The sequence below is a fragment of the Conger conger genome, chromosome 14, assembly GCF_963514075.1.
Source record: "Conger conger chromosome 14, fConCon1.1, whole genome shotgun sequence".
In the NCBI taxonomy this organism is placed as follows: Eukaryota; Metazoa; Chordata; class Actinopteri; order Anguilliformes; family Congridae; genus Conger; species Conger conger.
The window spans coordinates 26865518-26879508 of record NC_083773.1 but is presented as its reverse complement, the minus strand read 5'-3'; the positions used below and the strand labels follow the sequence as shown (position 1 = coordinate 26879508).

The 13991-nt window shown below is 45.7% G+C and overlaps 1 protein-coding gene across 1 annotated transcript in view; it reads right to left on the bottom strand.

Annotated features, from left to right (window-relative positions):
* Positions 1-13991, bottom strand: part of LOC133110270 (integrin alpha-5-like) — a 47776-nt gene that overhangs the window by 16902 nt on the left and 16883 nt on the right. Inside the window, exons 3-18 of the mRNA XM_061220246.1 lie at positions 12269-12369; positions 11447-11570; positions 11272-11333; positions 11111-11156; positions 10859-10984; positions 10636-10680; positions 10349-10392; positions 9524-9580; positions 8466-8518; positions 7321-7529; positions 6927-7118; positions 6795-6840; positions 6486-6599; positions 4723-4778; positions 3475-3632; positions 3046-3183 (exon numbers count right to left, since the gene is read on the bottom strand). Coding sequence (XP_061076230.1) covers positions 3046-3183; positions 3475-3632; positions 4723-4778; positions 6486-6599; positions 6795-6840; positions 6927-7118; positions 7321-7529; positions 8466-8518; positions 9524-9580; positions 10349-10392; positions 10636-10680; positions 10859-10984; positions 11111-11156; positions 11272-11333; positions 11447-11570; positions 12269-12369 — 1571 coding nt within the window. The remainder of the gene's footprint in view (positions 1-3045; positions 3184-3474; positions 3633-4722; positions 4779-6485; positions 6600-6794; positions 6841-6926; positions 7119-7320; positions 7530-8465; positions 8519-9523; positions 9581-10348; positions 10393-10635; positions 10681-10858; positions 10985-11110; positions 11157-11271; positions 11334-11446; positions 11571-12268; positions 12370-13991) is intronic.

The window sequence follows — 13991 nt, the reverse complement described above, 5'->3', positions numbered from 1 at the left end:
CTACAGCAGCACACTAACAGCAACACTGGCAAGGAGTGGCACACTAACAGCAACACTGGCAAGGAGTGGCACACTAACAGCAACACTGGCAAGGAGTGGCACACTAACAGCAACACTGGCAAGGAGTGGCACACTAACAGCAACACTGGCAAGGAGTGGCACACTAACAGCAACACTGGCAAGGAGCAGCGCACTAACAGCAACACTGGCAAGGAGCAGCGCACTAACAGCAACACCTGCAAGGAGCAGCAACACCAGTAAGTAGCAGTGTGCTAACAGCAACACCAGCGAGGACTGTAGACCTGTGACGTCAATCAATCAAGCTTCACTTATGCATCCACAAACAGGCTATCACACAATGCTTCATCAAAGACAGGATAACACCAAATGTTTATGAAATTGTGAAAAACTGGTGCCGGGCCCCTTCAAACACGACCCAGCTGAATGTCTGGGATGCAGGAAACAGCTCAATAAAAACTAACATATTGGGAAAATTGTGCTTAAAATCCCACAGCAGTAAGCTGTTGCTCTGCCAAGCGTTTAGGCAGTGGAATGCAAGTCTTCTGGTAAACCCACAGTGAAAATGCTCCAGTTTTATTATTCTTATATTTATTTCACAGCAGCTGAGAAATACCTCATGTGTAATCAATGACCACCCGGCTCATTAATAACCGAAAAATGACCTAAACACAACGATGCAACAACTAAACTAAAAAATGATCCTGTGCCACAACATTAAACACTACATGCACCTGTATAAGCTCTCCAAAAAGCTTTATACTACAAAGACCTGGCAATTCATTTTTTTCCCCTTGAGGGGACATAAGTCTCTGGTCTTAATCTCAGGAAGCATATATTCTACTTTGCTGAAACCTACACTACAAGCGACATTCAATAAAAATGAATTATATTCTTGAAAATAGTTTCACTGCAACATGCTTTTGTCATTATTTTGAAAAAATTAAAACACAAACTCTTTATATTTTATACTTTTCTGTCAGATATCATGAGGTTGTAGCATAACATAAGCTCTCAGAAACATTCTTAAGACTTATCATAACTAATATTCCATATTCCTCTTGTCACTTGTAATTATCTCTATGGTGTATGTGGGGGAAATGTAATGAGGTGTTGCTGGCTATGTACTGAGGCTCTTATGAGGGCATTACCCAGGCCTTATGAAGATTTTGGAGGGAAATCCTTCCGTACAGCCTCACCTTGAAAAAAGCGGCGGAAAGTTTCTGTGAGAAAGGAGGAATCGGTCACGCCGGCGCCCTGTTAGGGCGCCACGTGTTGGGAGACGGCAACATGTGGAAGGCATTACGCAGCTGGAGAAATGTGGCCATCTCTCACTCAGTGCTAACGGAGAGCGTGTGGACACGCATGAATCGCCTCTCTCCAGATATACTCCCGCACACTTCAGGTGCAGTGTTAACTGTGAGGCCTCTCCCTCAACACACACCCATCTGTCTCACCCCACCTTGTCTGTCTGTCTCTCTCTTTCTTTCTAGTCTAATACAGATCAATGCCAGTTACAGTTTCCTCTATAACCCCAAGGAGAAGTAACCGAGAAATGAGAGAAGAAGAGAGAAAATTACATAACATTTCACTACAGCACACTTCTGCTGTTCCCAGCACCCTAATCTGGTGGCCTCGTTTACAGTGATGTCTGGGGAAAGGCCAGCCCAACTGCACCGCGGTGCAGCCCACAAGACCAGCCGAGCTCACACCTGGCAGGGAAACCCGGGCAAAGCTCAAACAAAACCCAGATGAGAAGGGGTCGCAACCACGAGGAGTGGCACCCCAGGAACCACCCTCCCTCCCCCGAAATCACAGCGGCACACGACGAGCCAGCTATTCCTGGTGGAACGTTTAAACCCCTCCGCCGTACATGCTCTGGATTTTCCCGTTTCAAACGGCTTCCCAGACAGGCTGGACCGGTTCCCAGGAGCCTTTTTTAAAAGGTGGAAAAAAATAAAAATAAAAATTAAATGGTCACTTACTATTCAGACTGCAATCATGCTTGAATGGAGGCAAGAGCCAATCAATTTTTAACTCCTGCCGTTGGACGAGCTATGAACTATAAAAACCTAGCTGGCTATGTAAGCTATGCTTTTTTTTCCACTCCGCGCTTAAAGTGGCACCCCAAAATGAAAATTTTCTTCAGTTTAGCAACATCTTAACAGGTTCTATCCTTCTGGACATAGTTCTTTCTGCACATACAACCTCCAAATGATTCAGTGTCAATAATAAATTCATATTTATTTACTTTTATATTTCACATAAATATGTATGCTCATGGCGGAACGGATGGTGCAGTGGGTAACACTGCCGCCTCACAGCAAGGAGGTCCTGGGTTCGAATCCCTGTCGGCCGGGGCCTCTCTGTGTGGAGTTTGCATGTTCTCCCCGTGTCTGCGTGGGTTTCCTCGGGGTACTCCGGTTTCCTCCCACAGTCCAAAGACATGCCGGTTAGGCTGATTGGAGAGTCTAAATTGCCCATAGGTATGAGTGTGTGAGTGAATGGTGTGTGTGCCCTGTGATGGACTGGCGACCTGTCCAGGGTGTATTCCTGCCTTTCGCCCAATGTATGCTGGGATAGGCTCCAGCCCCCCTGCGACCCTGTTCAGGATAAGCGAGTTAGGATAATGAATGAATGAATGAATGAATGAATGAATGAATGAATGAATGAATGAATTAATGAATGAATGAATATATGCTCATAAGGTTGACTTGCTTTCATACTGTATTACTGCCCTATATCTGACAGCCTGAAACCTACAACCAAACACTGTAAACAGCCAAAGAAAAAAGCACAAATGTCTCAGAGGCAAGAAGATGAAATTTGAGGCTGAGTATCATCTCAATGATTTCACTTATCTTCTTGCCATGGACAAGCTTGGTCTAGAGCAGGGGTTCTGCTCACCTGCTCGATTGATCAATTAAGTCCCGAGTAACAGCGAAGACCAGCAGACCGTGCAGCCTCTACGACATCAGGTCGCTCATGCATGACCGCAGACTGAGAGAGCAGAAAAGCACAAAGCACCTTCTGTTGGATGAGCTCGGCTCCCTGGTAGTTGATGACGGGGCGCAGGTTGTGGGAGTCGGTGGGAGCCCCAGGGTCAAGGCTGAAGTTGAGGGAGATGTAGATGGAGGAGAGCTTATCCCGAAACTCCTTCTCATCCTACACACAGTAAAGGCATGATACCATTAAACTGAGAAGCTTTAGAGGGTGCATAATGTTGTAGTTTACTTTATTACAATGACCATGCAAATTGTCTAATATAAATCTACATGGAGCCTGAAACATCCATGAGCGTAACAGATAAAAGTAAGAAGGAACCCCAGGGTGTGTTCGCTTCTGTGTACCAAGCACATGATGAAGCCAGTGACTCCTAGAATGTTGCCAATGTTAAAATGCTTGGTACGAACAACCAAACTGCTTCCCTGGGTAGATGTTGACAGAGGTACTAACTCGCAGGTAGATCTTGGTGTCCAGGCAGACTCGCGCCCCATTGGCCACGCTCAGAGCCCTCCGTAGGGCAGGCTGCTGGCTGTGCAGGAACAGAGACCTCCGCACCGCCCCCCTCTGCCTCTGCTTTACACTGTCCAGCTGCACCTCCACCACAAACTCTGCAGCGTGCACACGCATACACACATACACACACAAACACACACACATACACACACAAACACACACACATACACAACCACACGCACACACACATACACACACAAACACACACACATACACACACACACACACATACACACACAACCACACACATACACATACACACACATCACATACACACACAACCACATGCACACACACATACACACACAAACACACACACATACACATACACACACAACCACACACATACACATACACACACATACACACACAACCACATGCACACACATACACACACACACACACATACACACACATATAAACATACACACACATACACACACAACCACATGCACACACATACACACACAAACACATAGAAATACACACACATATATTTGAATTTAGGTCCACATTTACAAAATGCATCATAAGGGCCCAAATATATTTCAGTTGCATTCTAATGCCCTTCACTTGAGTAGGAGCAAGTATTCCACTCGGGATCTAGCAAGAAATATGCAGAATAAACATTTGCATCACAAGAAACATTATGGGTACAGGAATACATATACATTACAGCAACTGCCTATAATGGAGGAGACACACACACACACACACACACACACACACACACACACAACCACGTGCATACATTAACAAGCAAGGGCACACGACACATACACACATTGCATACATATATACACACACACACTCGCACAGTGCACACATTATAAAAACACGTGCAAGCACAGACCAACACGTCACAGCCACACACGCACACGTGCAGACACACATGCACGCGTAACAGACACACATGCACACGTGCAGACACACATGCACGCGTCACAGACACACATGCACACGTACAGACACACATGCACACGTAACAGACACACATGCACACATGCACACACATGCACGCATCACAGACACACATGCACGCGTGCAGACACACATGCACGCGTGCAGACACACATGCACGCGTGCAGACACACATGCACACGTGCACACACAAATGCACGCGTGCAGACACACAGAGAAGGTGAATGTGGAATGGATGTTATGAGGTCTGTGCAGGGTCCTCACCGAGAGCTGCTGGGAGGTGCTTCCCGCCAGCGGTGAGGCAGAAACTCAGATTCACGCTGAAATGCAAACAGACATCACCAGCACTCAGTACCACTTCCTGACAGAGCTGATAGCTCAATCCTCCTCATGCAGCTTCAGTACTTTATAAAGAAGCCATGTTTCCATATGACATAGGACTGTTAAAATGGCTGATATATAATTACTTGTGTCAGCCCATGACTAGAGGGATTAAAAAAGATACTACAGCCTAGTGCTGTATGAGAGTAATGCTGGGACGGGTGATAGCGCTTTTCACGGTTGTATTGGGATAATGTGGTGTAGGGTAGTATAAGGAATCATTGGGAATTCAGTGCATCTCCAGCACTGCTGTAGGAAAAGAGGGGCTGGAAGCAATCAGCCCCGCAGAGCATATAACTGTGAGCAGTGGAGGGCCGAGGACTCGCTGTTGAGGAACAGAAACACTGAGCAGTAGTCGGGTGGAGCTGAGAAACCCGTGACACTCACCGAGCTGAGCAATGAACAGGCTAAACCCACCCCTCCTTAACCCACCCCACGCTCTGGTCAACCTAAACCAGAGAACGGCGTGTGTGTGCTTTGTGCTTGTGTCCATTTGCGTGTGTGTATATAGGTGTGTGTGTGTGTGTGTGTGTGTGTGTGTGTGTGTGTGTGTGTGTGAGAGCATAAGTTTAGATGGTTGTCAGCATGTGTGAGTGTGTGAGTGTGTGAATGTGAGCATTGTATGTGAGTGGGTGTGAGTGCTCGCGTGTGTGTGATGTGTGCGTATGTGTGTGTCGTGTCGGTGTGTGAATGCGAGCATGTGTGTGTGTGTGAGTGTGAATGTGAGCATTGTGTGTGTGTGTGTGTGAATGTGAGCAGTGTGTGTGAGTGGGTGTGAGGCCTGCGTGTGTGTGATGCGTGTGTACGTGTGTGTCCGCGCGTGTGTGTGTGTGTGTGCGTGTGTGCTTGTGAGTGTGTGTGAGAGAGTGTGCATGTGAGTGCGTGTGAGTGTGTGTGTGAGTGTGTGTGAGAGAGTGGGTGTGTGTGTGTGTGTGTGTGTGAGAGTGTGTGTGTGTGTGTGTGTGTGTGAGAGAGTGTGTGTGTGTGCGTGCTTTTCCTTATGTTTCCCAGCTGTGTCCCACTGCCAAACAATATCTCATTCACAGCACATGCCAACCCCTCCCTCCCTCTCTCCCTCCCTCCCTCTTTCCCTCCACCTCTGCTCTCCCACTCAGTCCGTCTGTCACTGCGCAACACAAGCTAATCAAGGCGCACACAAGGGTCGCTTGTGTTGCGCAAAAAGGCAGAGCCCAGACTGCAGTCCAGGCCAGTCCGTATTCCACAGCATCCAAAGCCTTTCTCCATTTAATGCCCCATTTTAAATCAAGGGATATCAGGAGATAAGCCCAGACCAAAGGCACATTTCCAAGGTGCAAACTGATTCCCCAGCTATTTAGCCACATTTCCAGTTATAAACTGGGTTCTACCTTTGCCATTTGGATGTACATAATTTGCATTCATTCACATGGTATCTACAGCCAGCAGGAAAGATTTTATAAAAATAATATATATATTTTTTTAATGGACATACCCAAAATAATATTTCAGCTGAAATCTTTTCTGTATCATATTTTAATATTGTCCAAGTATACAAACATTTCTTAACTTTTTAATGGAAAGAGGTAAATAGTTTTTTGGGTCCCTGTTTTTACACTCTGAATGCAGCTGAAAACCATCCAAACCAAGTGGAGTGGGTGTCCACGTACCAGGATACAGGCATAGTTTGATTCCCATTGGACACCACACAGCTCTTCTCCTCTGGATTGATCATGCTGGGATGCACCAGTAGGGAGGCGCTGGCGTTCACAATGGGCCGAGCTCTGCAGAACATACCGGAAACCAGCACAAAACAGACACTATTATCCACTCAGAGGCCGGAACTCAAATACTCATCCTCACAAGCCGACTGTAGCTATTAACAAACTGAAAACTGCATTAACAGCAACTCACCAGAGATTAGCCAATAATGCAAATGTATTGTAGTTTAAGTTAAGAGTATACTTTGGGTAATTTACCTGTACAGAACTGCCTTATCAACTCCAAATGCACCCACTAGGAGATCTGTGTGGAAAAGAGGTGAATCAACATAGATGCATTTGTTTAAAAATGGGACCGATTTAAGGGCTGCTTTTAGCCACAGGGCTTACCAGGGTAGCCATTCATATCCAGGTCCTTGTTTCCACGCATAGAGAAGCCAAAGATGGGGGGGAAGGCCCCGGAAGCCCATTGGCCAGCCAGCACCTGAGAAGGCGTGGCTTTGAGGCCTCCTGTATGTCCATGGTATATAAGGACCAATCCCTGCTGCTCTTCCCCTCCGAAAGGCGAACCGACAGCCACATCTGCGCCCCCCCAGAAGCAATCAGCCGCTCAGTCAGTCAGTCAATCAATACTCATTTCTGCATTTTACATTTACAAATATGTTGTCACAAAAGACAATTTTCCAGAAGTATTTAGAAAAAGAAAGCCATTGGAGCAAATCTGGGATCCTGCAGCCATCTTGTTTGGCCCCTAACCCTCCCAGCTCGACCCTCATATCCTCACCGTTGAACCCGTCCTGGTTGAGGTCCCCGAGAGGGGCGATGGAGCTCCCAAACCTGCCCCCGATCTGCGTCCCCGTGAGGGAGGGGAGGCCGGGTTTGAAGTCCAGGGCTCCGTGCTGCAGGTAGACGTAGACACGGCCCACCTCCTCCAGACGGCCGTCTGACCCTCGCACCATGAACGTGGGGGCTCCCACCAACAGATCCTCCAGCCTGGAGCAGGAGCCACACACAGACAGGAACTCAGCAAGGGTATGCCCCTGGTGGGGGTTTTCCCATAATGCACACGTCTTCGATTGCATGGCATTGCATCACTGCTTTCCCTGATTTCAAAGACAATTGTAACAATGACATTTCAATGGCATGATAATAAATAACAATGGGCCGCGTGGCATAAATCTCTTAAAATTTAAAAGAACATTTATGAGCGGTCCTGACCAGTCGTACACTCACTGGCATGAGCCCTTCGTTCAAAAAAAGTAAGAGAAATTCATAATACTTTTGACTCCATCAAAAATAGAAAATATCCTTCTCATAAGCACTCATAAAAATGAATTAATTCTTAGGTCAACTAACACCAATGGGCAAAGAGAGCGTTGTCACTACTGGCACTTACAATGTACAATGTAGTGCAAAGGAGTTATATCACTATTCACTAAAGGCCACCCATTGGCAGTAATTTTACTACAATTCAAGAAGAAGTTGCACATTCAGAGCATTCATAACAGTGTAAATGGTAAATGGTTGGCATTTATAAAGCATCTTTATCCAAAGCGCTGTACAATTGATGTTTCTCATTCACCCATTCATACACCAACGGCAATTGGCTGCCATGCAAGGCACCAACCAGTGTAATAATATTTCTTTACAACACATTACAACACACATATTATAAGATCACAGTAGCCAATATCCACAACCCTGCAATCCTCAGCTTATCCTGATGGAATCACCAGTGATTTAAAAGCATGAGTGCAGTTTAGCTGTGGGGGTGTGAAAGTAGCAATAAAACCGGTGGTATCGGGGTGTGTGTGTGGGGGGGGGAGGGTTAAGGTGATTATCCATGACACAAGATCTACAGGAGGAGGTCTACCCCCCACCCAACACTACTCCCAGTCTCTGCTGACAGCTGGCTGCCCGCTTGCTCACCCGTCGTTGTTGATGTCAGTGGCGACCACCGCGTATCCGAAGTAGGAGCCCATCTGGAAGAGATTAGAGCCAGGATCAGGGGCAATTACAGCAGGGGCGCAGGATCAGTGCCTCCCTGCTCCCTCCGTGTCTGCCTTCCTCTCCAACAGAGCTAACTTATTATTTATCAGGTTTTGTCAGATATTTAAAAAATGTTTGAAATCATCACAATAGGGACAGACTACTAGCCATGACAGTGCCTAGATCACTGTGATGACTGAAGACACACAAACCCAAGGGTCGCATGGCTACCTGCGTTGATGCCACTACACTCACCATAGCAACTGGGAATGCATACACAGTTGTTGCCATGCATGCTACTACATGTTTCACACTTTACACTTTCATGGCATATTGGTCATGCATCTAAAGCACTAATGTTCCACTTCTTTGATCGGTCAGGGGTCTCAGTAACCCACGTGACCCCGCCTCGTTAATTTTCTTGAGTGTTAACTGAGTGGCGCCAAATGGAGATTCAATCGAACTAAATTATGGGTTAACCCTAAATGGTCACTTTCCTGATCAGGCAAGCTGGTCAAGCAGTTTTACTTGTTTTACATTTGCATTTCCATTTATCATTCACTACTTGAAAATACAAATGGCGGTACAGCTGACAGCAGGGTAAAAAATAGAAACCCTCATCTTTCCTTAGCAGCCAATCACACTCTGATCCTGTTTAATTAAGGCCGTGCGTGACCTGAGGGTTGACCTAGGTACAAACTACTCTCTCAGTGGGAACCCAGAAACTGGGATTCCAGAACCCCACATCTCAGCTCCCAGCCTCCTTGGGAAAGCAGAAATATTTTGATCATATGCACTCAGCGAAAGTAATAACCACACTAATTGCATTCTCATTTTTTTAATGGAGCACTGACTTCTGCACTGACATCAGTTTTCAACCAACTAAGCAGTCCCCACCACCTATTAATTGCAGATTACAGTCTCCAAGATTAATTCACACCATGCTGCTACTGAACCTGCACTCAAAACCCGGTTGCATAACCAGGCTGCACACTCACCTGTTCACCGGTGAAGTTGAGCATTGATTTCATATTGGTCCCATTCAATAAAGACACCTACAGTACAGAGAGGGAACACAAGCAGTCAAAGCCAACACTGTCATTGAAGGTCATCAAGATCTTAGGAACAACTATGACCTGACAAACAAGTCTGCTGACAGGAACATACCACTAACTACGTTTTAAATGCACTTTAACACTTTTCAAGATGATTACATTATTCACCCCGCCTATACATCCCAGTGTTGTCTCCATCATAGTTCATGCATTCCCTCTCATAATGGAAAAATATCTGGCATTGGACTTCCTCAATTTAATTGTGGACAATGGTTCCACATGATTTACTTGCTTTAAATGTGTTAAATGTATTATATATTTGTGTTGTTAGCATGTACACAGCTTAAACGTTATATGATTGTGTGTTATTTACACGATAACTAAGATCTGGTTCAGTACTTGCAACAGACACTCATTTACTTTTTTTCAGTGATCCTCCAATACCCCCGGGATAGACACGGGTGGGTCTGTAATCACACCCCCGGGATAGACACGGGTAGGTCTGTAATCACACCCCCGGGATAGACACGGGTGGGTCTGTAATCACACCCCCGGGATAGACACTGGTGGGTCTGTAATCACACCCCCGGGATAGACACGGGTAGGTCTGTAATCACACCCCCAGGATAGACACTGGTGGGTCTGTAATCACACCCCCGGGATAGACACAGGTAGGTCTGTAATCACACCCCCGGGATAGACACGGGTAGGTCTGTAATCACACAAGGTACCAGAACAGAGTATTTGAGGAGAGTTAGTGTTCCTTACTAATCCGAAGAGCAACAAGCCTTTTGGGACACCGGTCACAAAATCTGCAGGAAAGAAGCACAAATAATGTAAGCTGAACAGCAGGAGTGGATGGCCAACCGATAATTTAAACATTGAAAGCCACCAAGAATTCATAGACACGCTGCTAAGGAAACAAAGCCAGCTTTCAGCAGAGAGTAGTTAACCATTAGACATGACCGTAGACTCGTGGAGCAATATGACAGAGCCTAATTGTGTGGAAACACAAGTCCACACTGCACACATTGTGTGGTGAAAAACTTGGTTACCTTCAGTTTCATCTCCGCTGAACTCACCCACCGCTACAGAGTAGCCTACAACACAAGAGACGACAAACATCACATGTTGCAGAAATGCGCCAGCAGATAATACAACATGGCGTGAACAAGAAAAAACTTGTTGTTTCTGAGTAAAATAAAAGCTGCTTCATTCAACAAGAGCGAAGTATACAAAATGACAGGGAGTGAGGACAGCAGGAGTGGAGGAGTTTACCCAGGTAGCTGTCGTCATAGGTGCCCTGCACCTGTCGTGTCTCCACCTGCCCTGCCACTGAGAGCAGGAAGTAGGAAGGGTAGTATGCCTTCACAATTTCCTCCTTTGTGGCCGAGAACAGCTGCCCTGTAAGGCAGGGAGAGAAAGATGAACTTCACTTGCTCAAGGTGGTTGGGTTTAGCATTCATTCCACAAAAACAAACACAGTTAGTGGACCATTGTTTCACTAGATTGCTCACATCCTGGGCTCACCTTGCCAGAAAAAGCTTCCCGGACCACCAAGAACGACTCTCCCATTCTGAAACACAACCCAAGACTGGTATAAAGACCATGCATGGAACCTTAATACACAACAATCCCAGGACCAGACCAGGAGCACAGCAGTCAACACCCAGGCTCTTTGGAGGGTTTACCTTTGTAAAATCAGCACTAAATCCTCCCTGACAGTAGCCCTGGCCAGCTGGACCAGCTCTCTCTGTAGTAAGAAAGAGAGGAAAGGTCAGGCTGGGAGCTATTAACATGAGATATAATTAATGAGATATACTCTAAGATCCTTCATCCCTAAATTCCCCTAAGGACATGCCATACCTGTGCGACAGGGAGCATACTCCACAAACTTGGTGAAGTTATTGATGGAGAGGTAGCAGGTCCCTGTGGCGTCTGACATGGCAATGTCCTCTGTGGTTCTCCAGTAATACAGTGGGGCGCAGGCCTGGAGAGAGAGAGGACCATTGTTTGCACTGGAAAACTGATGAACAGACTCAAATAAAACTGTCTGAAGTAGCTATGTATGAATGATAATTCAATAAAAGAAGACTACTTGGCTTTCCCAATGTTCTTTGAAAGACACAGAGCCTATGTATTCTAGACTAATTATAGTTGAAATGAATATTAGTCTTCATGGAGGAAACAAATCTCTTTTCTTTTTAATTCTTGTAAATCTTGAGCTATTATTATTTAGCTTTCTAATGAGAGGGAACAAATTCAAACAAAAAAAATGCCAACTGACAGCTGCATATAAAATATGTTATAGCTTTCCAGTAGAATTTGTGAGGGATTTCAGAGCCAGTGCAGAACACAGCTTTTGCTCAAATTATGTCACCTTCCAACCACACTAATGTGCCACCCTGTGCCATGTCCATGCCCTTCTATTGTTTTTACCTTTTTCTATGTTCTCTGGGCTCTCACCTCTGCCTGGCTATTTTGGATTTATTTTTGGATTGTTCATTCTATAATTCTGCTTTGCTTGGACTAACTTCCCGGTTTTTGAACTTTGCCTGTTCTCTGGATTTCAAACCAGGAAGTTGCTTGTTTTGTGACAGTACTTTGACTTTGAAGTTTCTCTTCCTTGTTCTACAATGGTTCACCCACAGTTCACACAGCACAGCAGCATCATTTCATTCAACCTACCAGGATGGTGTTGCCATGGGATCTCACTGTGGCTCCAAACCACTGTTTGGACTTGAATTCCACGTTGATGTCTGTGTCATTGACATGAAATGGGCGATCTCCTGAAGATGGATACACAAATAAGAGAGGGTTTTAAAACCTTTTGGAAAACCTGGGACACCTAAAGACCATACAGTGTTCACAAACACACACTTCATTGGATTCTTATCCTCACACCTCATTGTGTCCACATACCAAATCTACACGATATTCTTATCCTCACACCAGATACTGGGCATATCCAAATATTTACTGCATCCATATCCTTCAAACAACCTCACGTTCCAATTCACAAACTTCACAGCAATCACATTATAGCACTTCACAGTCTTCAGGCCTGAGGTGTAGGATTCATGAAAGCATCCTTCTCCCTCAGCACTGAATGTCCCTTATTGTGAATCCCTCAGTTCTGTGATTGTTATCACACAGCCTTTCCATACTGAAACCTGCAGTTAAAGGCTAATAAAAGCACCAGAGATGGTCTGTAAAGGAGGTTTGCATGCACATATTAATGGGAATGCAGCAATTTGCCTCCCTGTGTCTCAATGATCATGCCAATGTTCTCAGTGCTCAGATTCCTTCAAAGCCTTTGTAAGTTCACTTTGTAAGCCAGCTGAGCCAGGATCACATATCACGACCAAAAAAAAAAGAAAAAGAAAAGAACAGGAGAGAAAATTCAAACATAAGATTTGATTACAGTAGCCTTACATCATCTCCTCAAGAAAAAAGAAAAAGAAAAGACCCCATCCAAGAAAGGCACTAGTCCTGGCCACGGATCACAATCCCAGTCACCCATCAATCAGGCCTCCCAGTCAGCTCCTTGTTCCTCCACACAATGTAAATGGACTGGGAGTTCAGCACAGCCGATCAGCAGCCAGCCATGCAGGGCTCCTCTCTCACACAGCCAATCAGCAGCCATGCAGGGCTCCTCTCTCACACAGCCAATCAGCAGCCATGCAGGGCTCCCCTCTCACACAGCCAATCAGCAGCCGTGCAGGGCTCCTCTCTCACACAGCCAATCAGCAGCCATGCAGGGCTCCTCTCTTACACAGCCAATCAGCAGCCGTGCAGGGCTCCTCTCTCACACAGCCAATCAGCAGCCATGCAGGGCTCCTCTCTCACACAGCCAATCAGCGGCCGTGCAGGGCTCCTCTCTCACACAGCCAATCAGCAGCCATGCAGGGCTCCTCTCTCACACAGCCAAGCCCACCCCCTCTCCTGGGGCAAGCTCAGCGATTGGCAGGCCACGTCATATGGATTCCATTTATGAGAGAGACATTCACAGAGGGACAGTGGAGGAGGCTGTTCACACAGTATTCCTTCATGAATTAATTCTGTGGATTTTCTCACCAAGATTACTAATAATATGTGCTAGCAACTAACTAATTAGGATTAGGAGTAGCTAGCATACTGTTAAGTGATTACAAAGTAAGCCCTACAGAGAAGTGTGGCCATGATTAAGCCAACGAACAAAACCCCAGAAGCTTTAATGATCACCATGCAGTCATTTTCAAATAGATATGAAAATGTCCTTTTCTTACTGTGGATAACATCTTCTGTCTGGTCTTACTATAACAACATATGCTTAAAGTGTTTAACTGCTTATATGCTTGCAGTTAGCTTTTAATGAAGCAAGCGTTTTTAAAATGTAAGAACTTTGATGTCCAATAAAACACAAAGACAA